This window comes from Protopterus annectens, chromosome 4.part1 (genome assembly GCF_019279795.1).
Source record: "Protopterus annectens isolate FY-2018-M chromosome 4.part1, PAN1.0, whole genome shotgun sequence".
Classification (NCBI taxonomy): Eukaryota; Metazoa; Chordata; order Ceratodontiformes; family Protopteridae; genus Protopterus; species Protopterus annectens.
The window spans coordinates 375,812,506-375,834,286 of NC_056734.1; the positions used below are offsets into that span (position 1 = coordinate 375,812,506).

The following is a 21,781-nucleotide window of genomic DNA, read 5'->3' on the forward strand; positions in this document are numbered from 1 at the left end:
TCAGGAACCCTGTAATATCTGTCTGGCTTACTAGGGCAGGGAATCAGGAGCCATGCTGGATTCTGAGAAAACATCATCAACAATGTCTAAAACAGGAGGTACAGCCAAAGGCCTATGCTGAGGAAGATGAAAATCCCTAAGCCTCTTTTTGGATTCTGAATAGTCCTGACTCTCCCAATATAAATGTTCCCTTAAGGTATGCAAAGTCTCTCCAAAAGAAAAATCCTCAGGAGGAGAAGCAGAAGGGATGGATTCTTCTGATTCAGAGTCCTCATAAGGGGGGATAGAAAATTCCTGATCAGAAGTGGAATCAGAAGAAATGGAAACCTGATCTAAAGATTCATAATCAGTGCCTTGCCTAAGCCTCTTAGCAGGAGGGGGTTGGGAACCCCGATCAAGGTAATTAAATCCTCAGCCATTTTGATCATCTGTTTTTTAGGCATAGGGGCCTGAGCACATGGCTCATGCGTCGGTTTTTAAGACATAGAAGTTGGTTTTGGCCTTGTTTTTGATGATGGCGTCGGTTTAATATACAAATCTTTAGGCCTGAAAACACCCTCAGAAGCCGGTGCCTGCTCAGCGGCTCCGGACCCATCCAAGGGAGAGAAATCCGCGTGTTCAATACTTGAAGAATCTCGTGGCATACCGGACTCCGAATGGGTCTCGGTAGAGGCCTGCGTCTCAAAAGTAGTGGGCATCAGGGGCTGCGAAAGCACCTCACTGAGTACCGGCGACTGGCTTAGGAGAACCTTCATTGTCGGTTTTGGACCTCGACGGTCTGTCTCTGTCTTTTTCTTTGCGTTTTTTGGGAATTCCAATAGTCGGATTGCTAACAGATGACATTGCAGGATAGTTAAATCTTGAACCAAACTATATAGAAGCAAAAATATTCCGACGCTTAATAGTGCATTGGTTAAATTTAGCACAACCGACAGCAAGGCATGTTGTGGTCAAGGCCTAGGCGAGGAATACAGTACAAATGGAAATCCTTATGAGGTATTTGCTTCCCACAAGTAATACAATTATTAACTTTTACTGACATCGGTAAGGAGCAAGAAAAAGTTTCCCCAACGGGGTACTTAGCTTTAGTTTGAAGACTTCTGTTCTGAAATTTGAAAACATAAATTTCAGGAGTCGGCCAACCGGCACTTGCGAACTGCTTCTGCTTCGGGCACTGCGCGGCAAGAAAGACTGATTAAAATGGTGTCGGCTGCATGTTTTACACCCCTGACGACCTGACATCATGGAAGAGAAGACAGGAACCAACGCAGGACCCAAGACTTTGTTATTCAGGCCGACTGAGGGCAACCTGCCAGTAGATTACCCAAATGTAATGACTGCAACAGTGAAACACGAAAAAAATCTGTCTTGCTGACAGCTGGTCTTTATGTAGAAGGTCCTGGAAATGATTTGTCAAGGACACAACTTTTTCTTTGGGTAAAAATGCCTTCATTAGGTCTGTCTGGATTCTGCACCCTAGGAAGACCTTGTCTTGTTCTAGGGATAGGATTGATTTGGGGAGGTTCAGAGTGAAACCTAGTCCCTGAAGCAGGGACATGGAGAACTGGAGATGCTTTTTGAGGGTCTCCTCTTGTTCTTCTAGAATGAGGATATTGTCCAGGTATGGATAGATCTGTATGCCCTTGGTCCTGCAGAATGCTATGGCGGGAGCAAGGCATTTTGTGAAAACTCTTGGTGCAGTGGACAAACAAAGGGCAAGGCAGTAAATTGAAATTGACAGCAGGTGCCAACAAACTTATATATTTTCTGTGGTTTGGGTGTATGGGAATGTGGAGTTAAGCTACCTTCAGGTCTAAAGTGGCCATGAAAGCTTGTGGTAGTAGAGTCTGTAGAGACAGCATTCTGAAACAGGGGACTTTCAGATAAAGATTTAGGGTGGATAAGTCTAGGATAGGTCTCCATGGTCCATCCTTTTTTGGCACAAGGAAAAGTCTGGATTAGAAACCTTTTCCTTCTTGTCCTAATGGGATTGGTTCTATGGTGCCTTGAACCCATAGATTCTGTATAATGTAAGGAATTAGGTAGAGTTGATTTTTTGGTGGGAAAGGAATGCCCTGAAGGTAGGGTTTTTCCTGCCAGGATAGGAAATTGTCTCAGGCGATTTCTTTCCAGAGGGATAGACAATGCGAGAGACAGGAAGACAGGGGAAGTGGGGCAAGGCAATCACGTGCTGTTGTCATTATTTCTGTCCTGAAAGGGCTGTCTTTGCGGTGGCTGAGAAGAGCCAGTCCTTAAGGGAGGTTGTCTCCTAGTCCCTTTCCTCTGTCTACTTAGAGGGAGGAGGGGTCATAAAAGGAGCCCTTCTGACATAGGCTGTCTTAGCAGGATAGTTTCGGTACAACTTGCGTATGGGTGAGACCAGCAGGTGTTTAATGTCCTGCAACTTTTTGCTTTTTTCCTGGAGATTATTAAAAAGTTCTACAGATTTCTTTCCAAATAGGAGTTATTGTCAAGTGGGGCATCCAGAATTTTTGACTTAAAATCCTCTGGTAGAGGTTAAGAGTCTTTTCCAGGGGGTATCTACACATATGAGTTGCAGCTGATCTAGAAGAGGCTTTTGCTGCATCATAACTGCATCTTATAGAATGCCTGGTCCCCTGGAATGCCATGCTTAGATGCTACCTCAGTTTTGTTAGGGGAATCAGGCAGGGAGTTGAGAAGCATACTAGCCTGGGAAACTTAAGTTCAAGGCAAATTTAACCATATGAGTTTGATAGTTAGTAGCTCTGAAGGCCAGGGTAGAGGAGGTATATGTTTTCTTGCCCAGCCTATCCATAATTCTACTGTCGTTATCTGGAGGTAACGGAGAGGAGGAAGGGAGTAACCTAGATTGTCTAACTGGGGCCACAGCTACGACAGCAGGGTCTGACAAAGGGGGCTTAACTAAGAATTTCTGGTCCTCAGGCACTTTGTAGAAATGGTCTGGTCTCTTTGGCGCTGGTGGATGTGAGTCAAGAGTCCTTAGAGCAAGAAGCAGAAGCATCAGGATAAGCAGGGATCACCAGGGGAATGGCTGATGGGGAGGGTGATTCAACCTGCAGCAGTTCAAAGTAGCTTTTTTGAGTTTCTGACATTTGGGAAGAATCCCATCTGAAGTATTCCTTCACTTTGGTGATGGTTTCACCAAAAGCAATGTCCTCTGGAGGGAAGTCTCCTTCGATAGAATCTTCATCTGGAGAATAATATTCCAGGGGTGAGCCTACTTGTGAAGCATAGGAGATAGACTCCTCAAAACCAGATGATAGGGCCTCTTCATCTTCTTCCTGGGGGGGGGGGGGGGGGGTAGGAAGGAGTGAAGCAGCAGAGGTAGGCCTTGGACTGAGCAAAGGAATGGAGGTGACTGATGATGGTGTAAGCCTTAGGGCTATGAAGGCCTGCATCAGGGATTGAGTAAAAGACTGCCAGTCATGTTGACTATCAGGTAGGCTAGATAAATGCTTAGTTTTTTGTTTTCTTTTAGAAAAAGTAGCTTTTGGAAACAGAGTAGGCCTAGGCTCAAGGGTCTTAGCCACTGAAGGAGCCTCGGGCTCGTGAGATCCTGAAGGGCATCTGGTAGAACCCGGTTCCCTCTCGACATCGGGAGAAGCCGACGTCTGAGATATCTCCGTGGACGTGCCAGCCAGTGCTTCGAGTACACTACCTCGAGGGAGGCTGTAGAAGTGGACAGCTCTAGCAGGCGTCCCTCAACCCCTATATCGGCGGTTGGCAGGGTATCCGACAATGAAGAGGCAGTAGTGATAGGCTGTGAAACTTTGGCCTTTTTCTTTGGCAGTTATCGGATCATTCAATTCTGGATCCATCCTAAGGGCCATTTTTTAAGCCGCTGTCTTTCTAAATTCAGGTTAAGGGCGGTCAAGCAGCTTCTAAAGGTTTTAGGGATGAAAGACTGGTAGATCACACAGGAAGTATGGTCGTGTTCCCGGCCAAGACAGAAGACGCAACGGTCGTGGGTGTTTTTATGCGGAATTTGATGTCTGCATCGACATTTACTTTTCTTAGTTGACATCGGCTAGAGTAAAGGCAGCTAACCAAGCTTCGGGCAACAAAATAAGTAAGAAATTCTCAATGGGGTCCTTAGCTTTAGACATCTTGATTGAGAGGAGTGAGTGATCGATCTGATGTTAGACTGCGGCAGAAAAGTTCTGAAGTCAGTGTGTGCAGACATCACATTTAAGGCCCCTGGTTTATGGCCTTACGTATGACATTCCATGCACCTACAGCAACCAGGCTGAATGTTTTTGTATAGGACCCAACGTTTGAGTCGCCTGAGGCGGAGAATCCCACAGTATGAATACTGCAACACGAGAATAGAAGGACATCACAATGTACCTTTTTCATGGGTAAGAGAAGTGACAAAAATAAGAAAAACACTCAGACAAAAAGATTAGCAAGTTATGCAGCTGTGTGCTGTGGGACTCGAATAAAGGTGCATGCAATGGGTGGTTATGAATACTTTCACTGTTTTAAGCAAGTTTTTGAGGAATTTATAAAAAAACGAAAAGGCAACTAGATTATTATGGTCCAGACTTATTTAATCTAATTTTGATTTCAATCTTTTTTTGATAAACTTCTGAATAATGTTTGTTCTAAACTGGTGTTAAGCATAGCACTGAGGAAGAACCCCATTTTCTTTGTAAATTTTGATGAAGCTTGTCCACTGACTCCGATATAGCAATAATAAATACACATGCTTAATAACTCAAATTAATAGTAAGAACAGTACATCTGGAAGACATAAGTGCTGCGGTGGTGGTGCTGCAGTAGCGTTGTCGCCTCACAGTTAGACGTTACCCGTTCAATTCTCAGTTAGAGCGTCTTTTGTGTGGCGACATGCGTGAATGGGCGTTCCTTCATTAAAGGTTGTGCATTAGGCCAGCAAGCCAGCACATCAAAATCTACTGCCAATCATTAGCGGACCGGAGTTCCGCTGTGGCGATCCCTAACCGGAAAAAGCCGAAAGAAACAAACAAACATCTGGAAGACATAGTGCTATGGCACAGCTTCTAAATAGGCTTTAGATATTTAATAGTGTGTTTTTTCAAGTTTTCATTGAACAGATACAAATGTATCAGACTACTCACTGCTTTAAGAACCCAAAGCTATATTCAAATGTGTACAAATGCATTCTCAAGCCAATCAATCAGATGTCTATACTTACTGGAATGAAGGGGGGCGGGAATCTCCAATTCCTCCAGTCCTTTCAATTTGTGGGGGCAAGTCAACATGGCTGTCCGCACAAACAGAACCACCATCTGAATGTGACCCTTCTGCCGATACCAGCTGCAAGAGGGTAGAAGAAAAAAAAAACATGTAAACTACTAATAAAATGGTTTACTGAATAATGCCCAGCAAACTAACTATTTTAAGTATTAATTTGTTATGAAGGCAAACTGCAAAGCAATACTGCTGCTATAAAATAAACTTAATGGCAAGGACAGTCTTCATGAGAAAGAGCATCAGTTACTATACAAACTTAAAATAGAGGTATTAGAAGCAAGGAGAACCTATCTGAAACCTATTAATTTTACACATGATGTGGTTACTTCCCCAACCTTCACAACAAATAATAATAATGATAAAGAAATATCTTCAGTTAGATACATTACAACCTTTAATAGAAGATCTAATTCAGTGAAACAGATCATATCAAGAAACTGGTTAATTTTATTGGCTTTAGATGAATTGAAGGCCATTTTGGGTGACAAACTGCGTTTTTCTTATAGAAATATGAAGACTATTAAAAGTTTATTGTGTTTTAAAGATTTTTATAAACCTAGATCTATGATTCCAGCTGCTAAACATGGCACTTTTCAGTGCTTTAATTGTGTTGCCTGTGCGCGGATGTTTGGTATCGGTAGTGATACATTTACACACCCCAACACTGGTCACGTTTTTAATTTTAAAATCTCAGCTACATGTAATACTTCAGGTATTGTTTATTTGGCCACATGTAAATCCTGTACCTCGTTTTATGTAGGTAAAACTATACGCAAGCTGAAAGATCGTATTATTGATCATAATTCAGAAATTAGAAGATGTTGTGAAAATAATGCATTATTTAAGCATATTAACGCTTGTGGTCCTGAGCATTCCTTTAAGTTTACAGCTATTGATAGTATCTGCCCTAATGCTAGGGGTGGGGATATAAATAATTACCTAGAAACTAAAGAATTTGAATGGATCCTGAGACTTGCTGCTGATTTATCTCCAGGAATTAATAGTAAGGTTAGTCTAAAACCAATTTTAGTTAAATTACGTAATACTATAAAATGATTTTATAATGTTTTATTATGTATAAGTTTTTGCATTTTATGTTTTGTTATCACATGATTTTTGGCTGCTGATCATGTGATTTTAGACCTATATATAAGCTTTCAGTATTCAGACTTGAATGTGTCAGTATTGAAGAAGGGTTCTGCCCGAAAGCTTTGCTCTGTCAATAAAGTGGTTTTTCCTACAAGTTTCTTATAGTCTCAACGTTCTGCAGTTGGTTTTTCGTTTACTAAAGAGCATCAAGTAAAATGACTCACACAGCAGACAACACTGACAACTTAGGTATTTGTAATTTGATGTAAAGACTTACTGGAATACAACAAAGATTATGTTGATGCAACCATCATTTCACTGAAATAAAAATGACCTTTAAGAGCTTTCTAATCAATAAATGGTCTCATTGTGATAGCAACTTGTATCAATTAAGCTGTATGTCTTGCTGCTTAATGCTTCCAAACACCCTCCCTTTTCTTGCATTTCTAATCATGTCATGGTGGCATCTCTGTGTTTCACAAAAGCAATGATACTCAAAAGGGTGGGTATTAAAGGGAATAAAGTTGATTTGAGGCCCTAGGTCATGAGAGTTAAGCCACTATGACCCCAAAAGGCCAAGTGTTCTACAGCAGAAGCACAGTTGATTCAACCAGTGACCTGTGCCAGTCCCACAAACCAGTTTACCACGCTCCTCAGCTCTTCACGTGAAGAGGGGGGGGGGAGGACTTCTGCAAAACTTGCAGGATGCTTCCTGTAATCTTGCAGATACAGTACCCAATCCTCCAAGTCAAGAGCAAAACAAAGTCCATTCCTTTTACTGGCACACTAACCAAGTAGCCAGATACGGGACATGCACCCAGTCCCTCCTACCACAACCATTCAGCTCCTGTTTCTGTGCCCTGCCCCCAACCATCTTTCCTTACATTACAGTAGTAAGTAGTAGTAGTAATAATAATAATAATAAAAGATAAAACCTCTTTTAAACTACAACAAAATGCTTTCTATAAATGTACTGAACAGTTGCTACAGTTTATACCCTGCACGTTGCGGTCTCTTTTAAACTATAGCAACTGCTTACTACAAATGTGACAAACAGTTGCTACTGATTTTATCGTGAATAGGAAGCTACAACACTCAGGTTTCAGTTGGGGGGTACACTGAAACTGCAGCAAACTGCTTGCCACAATGTAGCAAACAGTTGCTACTGTTACACCACAAATGAGCGCTACAGCACTCAGGTTTGACAAATACAATACTGGCTTTTAAAAGCTGGTACTGCACTAAGAGAGACTGAGATGATGGATGGCTGATCAGATCGTGCCCTCTGACACTTTGCACCAGGGGCAGCTGCCTTGTCACCATGCCCTAGATACAACGTCCTACAGTAAGTAATATGGAGGTCATTAATGCACTGAAAAAGCAATTTCTGTGCCAGTTTTGTTTGCAATGGATCATTCTATTTTGTATCAGAGATAAAAAAAGGGGTTCTACTAGTTAATTAACAGTATTACCATTCTAGATTTCTGAAATAAATGCTTACTGTACATTTACTTTTGTACCACCAAAATATGAAACTTGCTAGCTTTTTACAGTTTGTGTAACTGTGGCTTGGTTAGAAAGGACAATTTTGGGTCTCCAAGAAATCGGCTTCTAGGAATGTGCAGAACACTACCATTTGGTGATCAGTGGCAGCAAACTCTAAACTGACATAAGGGATATAAAGGTACAGTTCAAGCAGCATCCCATGTTATATACATGCACGTGAATCTTTTTAGCAGTTTTTTCCCCAGTTGCATGTTTTCCTTATGTTTTATCATTGTTTCCCCACACACTGTCCTTAATCCCTTTAGAAAGCTCATTTACCCCTTCTGACAATCGTGCAGTTCCAGTTCAACCTTCCTTTCCTGCTTTTCCACTCATTCGAACACCATACTTGTATCTTTGTGGAGGGATACCCTTGCTCCACTCATACAGTGAAACATGTAGTTGTACGGTCACAGTTTGTTACCAACATGTTTGCTTCTACCTCTTCTACACCTTCAGATTTACTCAAAACTACATTCAGTATATGTTCCTGATTCTAGTACACAAGTTATTGTGCACTTGTTATGAGGGAATTACATGTTTCTACTAGACAAAGTCCTAGACTCTCTGGTGCGCCCTGAACTTTCTCACTCATGTTTCGATGCTACAAAATACAAACAATAAAATCTGCTCCATTATTTTCCTTATCCAAGACTAAGGACATCATGCCAGTCTCTGCCTAAAGCTAAATGTCTGCCAATCATGCTTGAGCTAACTTTAGTGTTAAACTCGCTATTTCATCAAGTTGATTAATAAGGAACCAGCTACCCATCTATGTCAAACAAAGTTCCTCATTAGCACTCTTTCAAGAAAATCTTGATGAGTGGATGGGAAATAGGAAATACACCCGTGGGTTCACTTCTGTGGCTCTGCTTGACAGGGGCACAGGAAAATAACTTTCTTGGGTGGCGTAAGCCAAGGAACCTGGTTGGCTAGGATTACTTAGGCCCTTGGGCCGATAGCCTAGTACCTACCTATGAACCTATAATCGGTACTGTTCACCACAAGCAAAGCAGTCATGTTTTCTGCCTATTCTCTCAGATCTTGCAGTCCAACAGCACCAGCCTTTCAAAGTCATGCATCTGTTCTGCCTCTTAAAGAAACAGCCTTTTTCCAAGAGAGCAACTGTATCATGGATAATCTTTACTGCATTTAAGAACAAAGACTGCTCAATGGTTATGTAAAGGAATGGAACAATTCAACAACAGCTTGAAGGAGATTATAAATGTAACTGTTTTTGAGAGGTGGGAGGGATGTTTTGGTTCTGTGTTGAAATATTGCTACATGCTTTAACGCAGGGGTTCCCAAAGTGTGCACTGCGACCCCCTGGTGAGCCGCAGATTCCTCACAGGGGTGTTGCAAACCACACCTCCCAACCATACCAAATTACTCTCTTCATTTCAGAATTTTTTTTTTAACTTTCCGATTTTCACGTTGTTTGAACTGAGCTCAGTCAGGGCTACCAGCCAGTCGGAATCGAGCTCAAGGAGCTCACATCGTGCACACATTTCCGGCTGGACTGGTTGCTCAAATGCGAGCAGGAATGGGACTTGTATTATCGGCAGCACATTATGTTCGGAACTCGAATTGCAGCACAAGCATATCCTACTAGCTTCTGAAATTATTCTGGGCAAAATCAACACTGAAATGGGTAATTTATATTTAATGAAGAAATAATTTTTTTTATCACTTTTAGTAATGATGATGACAATCCATATTAAGTAAAGAAATTGGTTGATGATGACTAAATTTATTTCCTCCCATCCTTGCCTTCTTTGTTTAATAATATTTTCTCTTGTCTTGACCTCTTTTGTTATTAATGATATTTTGACACTTGTATAAATAATGATGCAAGCTACGCTGGAACTGTAAAACATTAGAATAATGTTAAAAAAAATATATAGCAAGTGTATTTTAGATACTTTTATTATATGCTGTACCATAAACAGTGTACATGTTTAAAAATATTCTACTTATTTAGTGTGGAGAGTATCCAAGTGCATATTATGGATTTGCCACTAGTCTATTTGTAATAATAAATATACAGGAAATATCTTAGGTATGCAAAGAAATAACTATCATTATGTAGAAATGCAGAAAATGCCAAGAAAAAAAGCACAGAGGAGATAGACTATGGGTGAACATTAATAACTGCAAATACTTGACTATTTGCAAGTACTAAAATTCATCTGCAGTCAGTCTGGCTCCTCTGTGTTTTGTGATTTCTGTAAACTATCTTGGGATATGTTCTATTTGGTTGCCAATAATAAGGGATCATCTACCAAATCATGTACATAGCTCCTAGAAGTACGCCCTCTACACTGATCTACCACTGGATTCCCAGCTTTGTCAAATAGGGTAAAGAGCCATGCCTTATTTGATTTCTTCTACTTATATCAGTTCTATGTTGTAGCATTTATTTGTTGTAACAAGCATTTCCATTTACTGATTTATCAAAAATTTACTGGTAATAGTCTGGACATAATATTCAGATTTTCTTCAGTTTTCTTAAGCTGTATTTTTAAGGTTTTATTTTTATAAATGTTTTTTTTTTTTTTTTGAAAAATAAAATCATTAATTTAAAGTCTTTTGAGTATGTAATTGGACATTAGCATACTACAGAGTTCTCTTAATTTATAATTCACTTCATTATCTTGAGACTCATTTGCAAGAATTTGCATATTTCTTCAATAACTCAGTTCTGTGTCATCCAAGATGCCCCATCCTATGTGATTTTAGTGAATCAGTCATGAGTTGATGGCAAATCTAGAAAATTTGTCATAAAGCCTTGTCAGATTATGGAGAATTGTGGCGTTGCTCAGGTGGTTCTGTCTTGAACGATATTCAAGGAAACTCTTTAGACTTGATGTTCCAGCTGAGATGAGTTGGTCCAGAGTAGAGTTTTAAGGCATACTGATGTCCTTACTGGTGTTCCTTGAGAAGGATTCTTCATATGACCCAGAGGTCCTAGTAACAGTTTATAACAGAGCTGTCTTCTAAGAACTGCATGTCTGATGCTTACTGTGAAGAAAGAATGTTAGCATGTCCAGAGCCTTTGCAGACAAGAAAGATGAGGTGTTGGTTGGAGTATGAATGGAGGAGATTCCATCACATTGAGGACAAACTTAGACTGGATACATATTGCACTATATACTAAAGGGAGGTCTCACATTCAAAGAGAATGTTCTCATATCTGCTCACATCAGCACTACATTGTCCAGCTATGTTCTTCTACAGGGAGAGTAGATTCTGCCTCCCCAATTATATGAAGTCATTTATTTATTTTTAAACCAAAGTAAATGGAATATACAATTTGTGTTTTTTAATACCCGTTTCATTCTTATTTGTGGATTTTTAGTTTGGGTTTTGTTTTAAGTGAGCTGTATTATTTCATTGTTTTGCATGCATATATTTTGTGTCTGCTGTGTGTCTTTGTGTGTGTTTATGTGTTTATTTTAGCTTGCAGTGTAAATACACCAACAGTAGGACTTTTTCATTTACATAAAGGTATCATACGGAAAACTGTACCTTATCCAAAAATGTATATCTGTGCATGTTAAGCAATCAAATACTGTATTATTTCCCTCTGAGTAAAGGAAGGTACTTTGTATGCAAGTACTATGGTGAGCATGCAAGCATGGCTTATGTGCATGGACTTGATTGAGGCACATCTTTTCTATAATATGAGCAGCAGTAAACAGCATGGAGCTTTCTTCTGATCTGCCATGTCCTTCCTTCAGTGGTATGGTCTGCTGATGCAGCTTATGTGGAGCAAAACAGATTTCCCTCAGAGTCTAACTCCTAAGCTAGACACGTGATGTCAAAGTCAGCTCCATACCTTGTTCCAGTGGGAATCAGAGCTTTATTCCATCAATATCCCATCCATGACTGAAATATCTTTAGCAGTGTTAAATCTTATGGATTCCTAAACCCCCATCTGAGATGTCCTAGAGATACCTGTGATTAAACAGTATATGCTTCCCATTAAAAAGTGCCAGTTTGACAAAGAGGCACTATGTGAATATGAATTTTACAACCGGGCAATGGATCAATAATAGTGGGACAGTTGGACAGTTAACAAATGTAGGCTAATGTTAAGTTCACCAGTATAAGCAGTCAATATATGAATAATCTGTCGTTTCTACATGGTAGTCAACAGAGCACAAATGTTTCAAGTCAGTGTAGAAATATGTTTGAAGACCCAGGGCTGGAATTCAATATAGTGCGCTAGGAAAATGGATTGAGTTATGGGGGACCAAGAGCTAAGGATGAAACAGAATTATAATGATTCAGTGGGGTAGGTCATGCTACAGCCTTTACAGTTATTATTCCCTGTAATCCAGTTTCTAATAAGTATGTGAAAAATGTTGAGTTCTGTACAATGTAGGTGTCAAGTTGTAGAGTCCAAGCTTTAGAAAAGGTACAACTCAATGTCATATCCCTGAGCCTAGATGTGGTCTTAAGAATGATTAGAAAGTCTTTGACTGATGTTGTCCAAGTTCTAAATGGTTGGCTACAGTTTACCAAGTGGTCTAAATTAGGACAAAGTATTTTGTGCAGACATTTGTGTGTGAATTGTACTTGAGTGCCTTTTTGCAAGTTAGTCATCCCTTATTTTGTATTTGACAAAACAAAGTAGCAGGTTGCATAGTAACTATGAACGGAGTCACTAATTTTTAAACTTGTCAGCTTTGGGATAAGTATCACAAGTGTTAACTAGGATTAGTGAACTATATGTCAGTTTTAAGAGTTAGCACAGCTTGGACAATGATGGCATTTGCTTTGGATGTTTGGTTCTACATACTGCCTCTCCTCCTCCTATGGGGGTTACTGCCTACAATACTGTGGCAGTCCTTTGCACTCCTCATCCTCAGTGCCTTGATGGGTGAGCTCAGGGTTAGGGCTGAGGAGAAAACTGGAAAAACCTTTGGACCATCCCTAATGGTTGTCTGGATGATGACCCCCCTCAGTCAGCACTCACTTGTTGGAGGGAACAAATGGGCTGTTTGACAGAGAGGTTTGTCTGATGGTTGTCAAGCAGCAGGGGCAAACTGTTTGAAAAAAAAATAATTAAAAGAGTGGCATGAAAAAGTTGTGAAGTGTTACAGAATGTTATGCTTTATTTGTAAATCTCTGAATACTATTATAGATAGAAGATGCATGTAAAATGTTTTGGTTTTATAAGCAAAAATGAAAGGAGGCAGTGTCAGTGGGAATAAAATCCATTTAAACTTTGAGGGTTTATCATAACTTATAAAGTTGGACAGGCAAAAAAAATAACTCATGCCTTCTGTGATATGACATTCTGTGTTTTACTCTCGAGCTGAGACAGTTATCGTATATGTACTTGTACTTGACATTCAATGACTGATGGTAAAATTATCCCACAGATGAAAGACCAAAAAAAGCTTGTTATGTAGTAGATGTTTTGTTATTTTTAAACATGGTAAATTGTGCACCTGGCGATTGGCTAGCCAAGTTGGTTAGGGAACTGGTTTTGTACGTTTATGGGGTCTCGAACTTGGAAGTTAAGCAGGTCTACATGTTTTTTCTAAACTAATTACAGACTACTAGGCTGACTCATACCTCTCAACTGTCTCTTCAGGGACGTCCCTGATTTTGACTCAAATTTTAGGTCTGTCCCTCTTAATCCCTCCTAAAACTGGTGACTTTTGGAGGAAAAGTGGTGAATTATGCTCAATAAATAATGGCAATAATTAAGAGTTCTAGATTTATTTTATTTCACAAAATTTACATTAATTAACATTCTTTTAGTCTGCCAATGCAAAGGAGCCTAAAGTTCCTAGCCGCCACCACTTGTGAGCTTTGTCCAGATTTTTTGTGCTAAGAGTTGAGAGCTATGGTGAGTGAGAAGTGAGAAGTGAGAACTGAATTTGTATTCCCCCATTATTGGCTTTGTTTGTCTAGTTTTTTTGTGCTAAGAGGTTGAGAGCTATGGTGAGACGTGAGAACTGAATTCACTAAAATTACTGTCGCTTTTTAGCAGAACTGGCATTAAGTACAGCAGCAGTCCCCAACCACCGGGCCGCTGACCAATATCGGGCCGTGGTGCACTTGGCACTGGGCCGTCAGGTAAGTGAATGCCTGTATGAGTGAGTGAGCATGCATCTGTAATGAGAGTGTGGTGTGTGTGTGTGTGTGTGTGTGTGTGAGTGTGTGTGTGTGGTGTGTGTGTGTGTGTGTGTGTGTAACAGTGATGTGATGCTGTGTGTCTGAGGTCTGGTCTGAAACAGACTGTACCACCCTCACACACACCACCCTCACCTATTATCAACCCAAAACTGGAGAAAAGCAAAACCAAAATAAAATAAACAATATAAGTACTGCTCTCACAAACTTAGAAAGTTAATAAAAATGAAGGTTTTGCAAGAGCATGAATTTTCTGATTAGCTTGAATTTTCTGAAGGGTGTGAGTGCTGAAACTCAACTGTCTGTCATTATTCTTTGACTTCAATGATCTGCCAGCCATTTGCCAGATTTGCAAAGAATACAATAAAAAAATATAAGACAAAAAATATGAGAAAATCTGGAAAAAATACAAAAAAGTAAAGAAATATGCTGAATGAGGACAAATAAATAAATAGATAGGGAATATTTTAAATATTTTATACTTAAAAAAAGTCAATAGGTTACCATTAGGTTTGCTTACCTCCTCTCACTGTGAACAGTCAGTGTATGCGTTAAGCAGAATGTACACTTTTTTTTTTTTTTTGGTTTTTGTCTTTTTTTTTGAACTTTTCTCCCCAGGTCCAGGTCTCTTATTGGGCAGCAGCCTCGTTAAACAAATGTCAAATAAATAAATAAAATATGCACTTTATGCAGGGTGGGTGGGTGGGGGGGGTGGCGCCTTGGTAAACCTGGATTCAGCAAGGGAACCAAGAGTCAAAAAGGTTTGGGAACCACTGCTTTAACGTATCATTTTATCCAATTTCTGATGTTATTTCCTAGCCTTACTGCCCTGATATAGATGCAGCACCTGTAGAAGTCACTACCCTGATACAGGTGCAACACCTGTAGGGGTTACTATTATCCTGGTTTGGGTCATGGCGATACCACTCCACTTCTTTGCTCAACAATTCTAGATAAAGGCAAAAATGGGGGAGGGGGACAATGCCCAAAATCAGGGGTATATTTAAACATTACTCAAACAAATTCACTTAAGTTAATAGAACAGGTTTTGCATCAATATGTATTTTCCGAACAAGAAGTATGCAAATCTAACATTTGCCATTACTGATCAACTATAATCCTCAGTGACTTACCAGAAAAACAAAATATTTATGAGGGAAGAGGCAAAATATGTGAAAATCAGGGCTGCCCATCAAATTTTGGACAGCTGAGATACATGATCATGCCTGAAAAGGGTTCTCAGACCAGTCCACCTACTGAGTTAACAAATGACTATACATACATATGAATAAATGAATGAACGGTACTTACGTATTATCGCAATCAGATAGATTCAGTGCCTCAGGTTTTAATTCCCAGTTTTACCATACCATATCATTCTATGTGTCTTAAGTGTAATCCATTTCAGTATGTCTTCTGTAAATGTTTTTAGGTGAACTGATTTTATTTCTGGAGGATCACACTGTGATGTACCTTGGGAGTGGTGTAGTACTCTTACGATGAATCTGTCACCTGCTTTTTTCACGATTCCCCAAAAAGCCGTAAACAGAAGTGAAAAGAAACGTAAAAGCAGAGATGTATTTTTAAAAGACTGCTGTAATAAAGTTAGTTGGTTTAAAATAATGCTTGCACTGACATAAATGTTAGGAAGGGTATGGCATTTGAACGTGAAACATTCCTCATTCAGATGGTGAGTGCTGTACTCAATTTTCTGTGCATGGTTGAGAGGTATGCTTACGATGACAGATTTCAACACCAGTTTAACTAAAAGGCGATCCACTTCTCAGTCCTGAAATGTGTAAAGTGTGCCTAACTCATGTCATGCACTTACAAAGTTCTTGGTTCAAATACTTACCATTGATGAACAGGGAAAAGTGGTTAGTGTGTTACAACACTCGCAGCTCGTTGTCTACCCACCCAAATACCCTCCCAAAAAATAAAAGCAAAAGTATTTCTATACATTGGCCACAATGATAGGAAGAACTACAACAGAGTGTTAATTTCTCCTGTTAAACTCTGAGTACATATTTCGGAAGGAGTATGGCTTGGAAAAGAGCCGTTTCTCCTGGTCGCAATCTGGTTGCGAAAATACGCAAGTACCGAATGAACTCATACACTCTTATCGCATAAAATCTCAGCTGGCAGTACACACCTACGGTGAAAAGGGCTTCTTCACCAAGGTCTACCCAGAAAGAAAACGGAGAAAAATGTAGTGCTTTAAAGATAATTCTGACAAAGTTTTTCAAGAAATGTGTGTTGGTTCAAAGGGACAACCAATCCTTGAAAAAGGTTCAATATGATTCTCTACAAGTAAGGGCTTTTCTTCCTGGGCCTTCTAAGTAAGGGGGCTTATGCACAGTAATACTTTCCTAGTATCAAAAGATAAACAAGTAAATAAATTTCAAAATATCTTGAAAACTGAATGACTAAGGCAGCAAGGGACACTTCTCCACACAGATTAAAAAAAAAAAACTCTCCTCTTTATCAACATATGTATGGCAAGCGACTTTCATACAGCTGCAATCACCTCTTAAGACTCCCACCAAAATTTCAAACAGGAGCAGCTGATTTAAGTTATAAACTACACCAAAGAGAAAGTACAGTTGTGTACCTACAAAACGTATTCACTGTTGCAGTCATTACACTTGGGTTATCCTGCTGGCAGGCTACCCACAGTCGGCCCGAATACCAAAGTCCTGGTCCTGTGTCGGTTGCTGTCGCCTCTTCCTTGACGTCAGTGCACCAGGGGTATAAAAGATGCAGCCAACACCATTTTCTTCAGTTTTTCTTGCCCCAGATGTCAGGTGCCCTCAAAAGGGTACGCTGTAAATATCATGATCATAAAAAAGCATGCACATAACCTTCATCTACAAGCAAATACACCACATAGGTTGTACTGAATAGAGAGGAACAGATAAGTCCCAGCAAAGAAAAAATAAAGGGGGATGGTGGGAGGGTAACCTGGACTGCAACAGTGAATACACTCGAACATCTACATTTATGGTAGGTACACAAAGTACAGTTTTGTACCTACCATAAATGTAGATGTTCGAGTGCTCATACAGCTGCAGTCATTACAGATGGGTTATCCTACCGTTAGGCGGGTCCTCGGTAGGCCGAATTCCAAAGTCTAGGTCCGGCTTCAGTTGTCGTCGCTTCTTCCCTGATGTCAGTGCGGCAGGGGTACAAAAGAGGCAGCCGGCGCCATTTTCTTCAGTTTTTCTTGCCCCAGATGTCAGGTGCCCCCAGAAGGAAGGCAAAACATAAAGTTATGCAAACATGTAAAATAGAATAATCTAAAAACAGTAGTTGCAAGCAAATACACCATAAGAGAATACCCCAAATAGGTTGTATGATAAGGTGTTTGTCATAAGGCCTGTCCTAAGAGGGGACGGAGGGGGGGTAACCTGGACTGCAGCTGTATGAGCACTCGAACATCTACATTTATGGTAGGTACAAAACTGTACTATGTTCATCGTGCATACAGCTGCAGTCATTACAGATGGGAAGAATCCCAAAGCTAAGTAAGGGTGGTAGGCACTAAGTGGAACTAGGAGGAGCAAGGATGCCCTGCAAGACTGCTGTGGCAAAACCCGCTCTAGATTTAGAGTATAGTGGAAGGTGTCAGTGCTTGGAGAAAGTGTGCACTGAACTCCAAGTGGCTGCTTCCAAAATGTCCTTGGTAGTAACCCCCCTGAGGAAAGCTGCAGAGGTGGCTGTGGCCCTGGTAGAGTGGGATCTGATGCATGCAGGCACAGTTTTTCCATGAAATGAGTAACAAAAGCGTATGCAGTGGGCTATCCATTTTGAAATTGTCTGTTTGGAAATAGCCTTTCCTTGAGCACCTGTAGCATAGGACACAAAGAGTTGCTCAGATTTCCTGAATGGCTTTGTCCTGTCCAAATAATAACGAAGTTGTCTGTGAATGTCCAAGGAATGTAGTAGTCTTTCCCCTTTCTTTTGTGGATTTGGATAAAAGGTAGGTAGGTGGATAGTCTGATTCAAAGCTACACTGGATACTAACTTTGGCATAAAGGTAGGGTTGGTTCGTAAGGAAACTCTGTCCTGATGGAAAATGATGAATGGTTGCACAGCCATGTGGGCCTGTAGCTCCGAAACCCTGCGTGCCGAGGTGATAGCCAGAAGAAAGGCTGTTTTCCATGACAAGTATTGTAGTTCTGTTGAAGAAGCTGGCACAAAGGGAGGAAGGGTCAGCTTTTCCAATACGAAGTTGAGGTCCTAAGCAGGGATTGGTGGTTTCCTTGGGGGTTTTAATATTTTTTGCCCCTCTGAGGAACTGCCTTAAACGAGGATGTGAGAATAAAGGAGGATCTGTGTTGTATTGTGCAGAAATGGCTGAAGCGTGGATCTTGATAGAGGAGAAGGAAAGTCCACTGTTTAACATCTCAGCTAGGTACTGTAAAATTTGAGGTATATTTATTACCCAAGGATTCTGGCCCTTTTCTTGATTCCAGGCACAAAATAGTTTCCATTTGGCGGAGTAGGCTTTTCTAGTAGAAGGTCTTCTGGCCTCCAAGATGACATCCTGCACCTCCTTGGAGAGGAGAGTCTGTTGGGAACTCAAGGAATTCTCCATGCAGCTAGATTTAGGGTTTTGAGCTGGCTGTGAAGGGTTTTGTAGTTGTGCTGGGACAACAGAAGAGGGACTAGAGGTAGGATCCATGGTGGGGAATGTGTCAGGCTCTTCAGGAGCGGATACCAGTGTTGTCTTGGCCAGTCTGGAGCAATGAGAATCATTTGCGGCCTCTCTGCTCTGGCTTTTAATATAACCTTGGGCAGCAGAGGAAGAGGAGGGAAGGCATAAACTGTCAATGTTGTCCAATTGAAAGAGAGTGTGTCCACTTTCCAGGCCTGTGGATGATAGGTCCTTGAACAGAATTTTTTCAACTGGTAATTTCTGTGGGTAGCAAAGAGATCTATGTCTGGCTGTCCCCATGCCTGAGTTATCTTTGTGAAAACTTGAGGATGCAACTTCCATTCGTATGGATCTGTCATATTTCTGCTTAGGTTGTCTGCCAGTGTGTTTTCCTTCCCTGGCAGGAATTGTGCCTGTAGCTGAATTTGCAATTCCAGTGCTGTGTTCCATAGGGTCATGGCTTGCCTGCACAGGGGGTATGAATGAGTTCCCCCCTGTTTATGTACCACATCACTGTGGTGTTGTCTGTCCTTATCAATAGCTGGCCTGGTGTTGTCTGTCCTTATCAATAGCTGGCCTGGATGCAGTTGGTCTTTGAAGGTCATAATGGCATTTTGCACGGCTAGCATTTCCTTTTGGTTGATATGTAGGTGCTTCTCTTTTTGGGACCATTTTCCCTGAATGCACTGATCTGTCATGTGTGCTCCCCATGCGTAGTCTGAGGCGTCTGTTGTGATGATTTGAGTTGCTTGAGGTGCACAGAAAGGGAGACCTGTGTTTCTTTGGCATGCTTGAGCCCACCACAAAAATTCCTTTTGAAGGCATGGAATGAGTGGTATAATTGTTTCCAAGCTGTGGCTGTGTTGAGACCATAAGTTTTTTAGGTACTATTGACATTTCCTCATATGCAGCTTTGCACATGGGATTAGTAGGATGCAAGATGCCATAAACCCCAGAGCCAGCAGGACTTTCCTTGCAGTTAGCCTGGTGAATGTTGCCATTTTGCTGAAGTATTGAAACAGTTGCCCTTGTTTGCCTGGCGTGAGGTAGGCCATCTGGGTGGTTGTATTCAAGCTGGCACCCAGGAAAATTATTTGTTGAGAGGGTATTAGTTTTGATTTCTTTTTGTTGACCGTGTATCCCAGGTAGTTCAACAGTTTTATTACAAACGCCAGGTGCTGGAATAGTATGTCCTTGCTGTCCGCTTGGATCAGGCAGTCGTCCAGATATGGGTAGATTAGTATTCCTTGTAGTCTGCAGAAGGCGATTACTGATGCCAGGCATTTCGTAAACATGCTGGGCGCAGTAGATAAGCCAAAGGGCAATGCAGAGAATTGGTAATGAACCTGCAAGAAATCTGAGGTATCTTCTGCAATCTTGTCTGATAGGGACATGCAGGTATGCCTCCTTGAGGTCCAGTGTTACCAGCCAAAACTCCTTGCACAGCATGGGAAGAAGTTGCTGTAATGTGAGCATCTTGAATTTTGGCACCTGTAGATATGTGTTTAGGATGGATAGGTGTAAGATAGGTCTCCAATCTTTGTCTTTCCTTGGTACCAGGAATAGTCTGGAATAAAACCCTTGACCTTGTTCTTTTGCAGGTACCTCTTGAATCGCTTTCATGTCCATGAGAGCGGAAATTTGTTTTTGTGCCTCTGCCCTTTGATTTTGTGGCAGGTTTGGCATGCCTCTCATTTTTGGAAGGGTGTGAAAGTGGAATATGTAGCCTCTGTCTATAATGTCCAGGATCCATTTGTCTTTTGTAACAATATGCCAGTTTTTTGAGAATAATGCCAGTTTTCCGCCCAAAGGTGCTGCCATTAAAGCCTTGCTTGGCAGGTGTAGGGGGAAGTCATTGTGTCTGTTTTCTAAATGACTGTGATCTATCTTCTCCACCTCTTGGGGTTGGTGCTTGCCACTGCCTGGCTCTGAAAGATCCTTGAGGTTGCCCTCTACCCCTAGGGTGTCTGTATCTGCCCCTTTGAGGTCTGTCCGTGGCTGGAAAGGACCAATTTTTTGAAGGCCAGTTTCTGCTGAAACGTGGAGGTTGTACCTGCAGGAAATCCTTTACTGTTTGCATTGATTTAGCTTTTTCCTCCATTTTGTTTAGTACCTCCTCAGCTTTAACACCAAACAATACATCTTTTTGAAGAGGTGCATCTAATAATTTAGCCTTGACATGATCTGGTAAGGTTTGCTCTTTGAGCCAAGCATGCCTACGTATAACAGACCCCGTAACAGCAGCTCTTCATGAGGCCTCTAAAGCATCAAAACCACACTGCAAGGTATGTTTACCCACTTGCTCTGCACATCCTGCAACTCTTTTAAATCTGGTTGTGCCATTTTGCTTTTCAACTGAGATAACAAAAACTGTTGATACTTTAGCATGTGGAATTGACAGTTTAATGCTATCATAGATAAAGTGGCCGAGGTGTACACCTTTTTCCCCCCACCTTTCTAAAGCTCTGGAATCCCTCTCTGAAGGTAATGGGTTTTTAGCAGTAGAGGCCTTAATTCCCTTGGGACCCTGTGAAATAGTTTCTGGGTCAGCAGTATGGCTTTTATATAGGAACTGGTGAGAATCAGGAACCCAGTAATACCTGTCTGGTTTAACAGGAGCTGGAGGTAAAGAATCTGGATTAAGGCTGGCTTCTGTGTACACATAATCCAATATATCTAAAACAGGAGGGATAGCCAGGGGCCTATGCTGGGGGAGCAAAAGAAATTCCCTTAGCATTTTCTTGGAATCTGAGTAATCTTGACCTTCCCAGTGAAAGTGTTCCCTCAATGTATGCAGGGTTTCCCCAAAAGAGTAGTCCTCTGGGGGGGGAGACCGAGGGAATAGACTCCTCAGCATCAGAGTCTTCAAAGGGTGAATAGGCATAATCCTGGTCCTCAGAGTGTTCTGAGGTAATAGAAGCTTGATCTGAGGAAGGGTAGTCTTCCTCTAGTCTGGATCTTTTGTCCAAGGGGGATTGGGAACCCCTGATAAGAGTAATCAGATCCTCAGCCATTTTAAGCATCTGCTTTTTAGGCATGGGGCCTTGAGAGGAGGTCTGAGGACCCTGTTTTTTGGATTTCATGGCTGCTTTAGATTTAGTG

At 41.1% G+C, this 21,781-nt stretch overlaps 1 protein-coding gene across 2 annotated transcripts in view; it reads right to left on the reverse strand.

Moving 5' to 3' along the window:
- DVL3 (dishevelled segment polarity protein 3) overlaps positions 1-21,781 on the reverse strand; it is a 1,476,692-nt gene that overhangs the window by 858,539 nt on the left and 596,372 nt on the right. For both annotated transcript variants that reach the window (XM_044070196.1, XM_044070195.1), the window contains exon 3: positions 5,180-5,301. In XM_044070196.1, the coding sequence (XP_043926131.1) occupies positions 5,180-5,301 (122 nt within the window). The remainder of the gene's footprint in view (positions 1-5,179; positions 5,302-21,781) is intronic.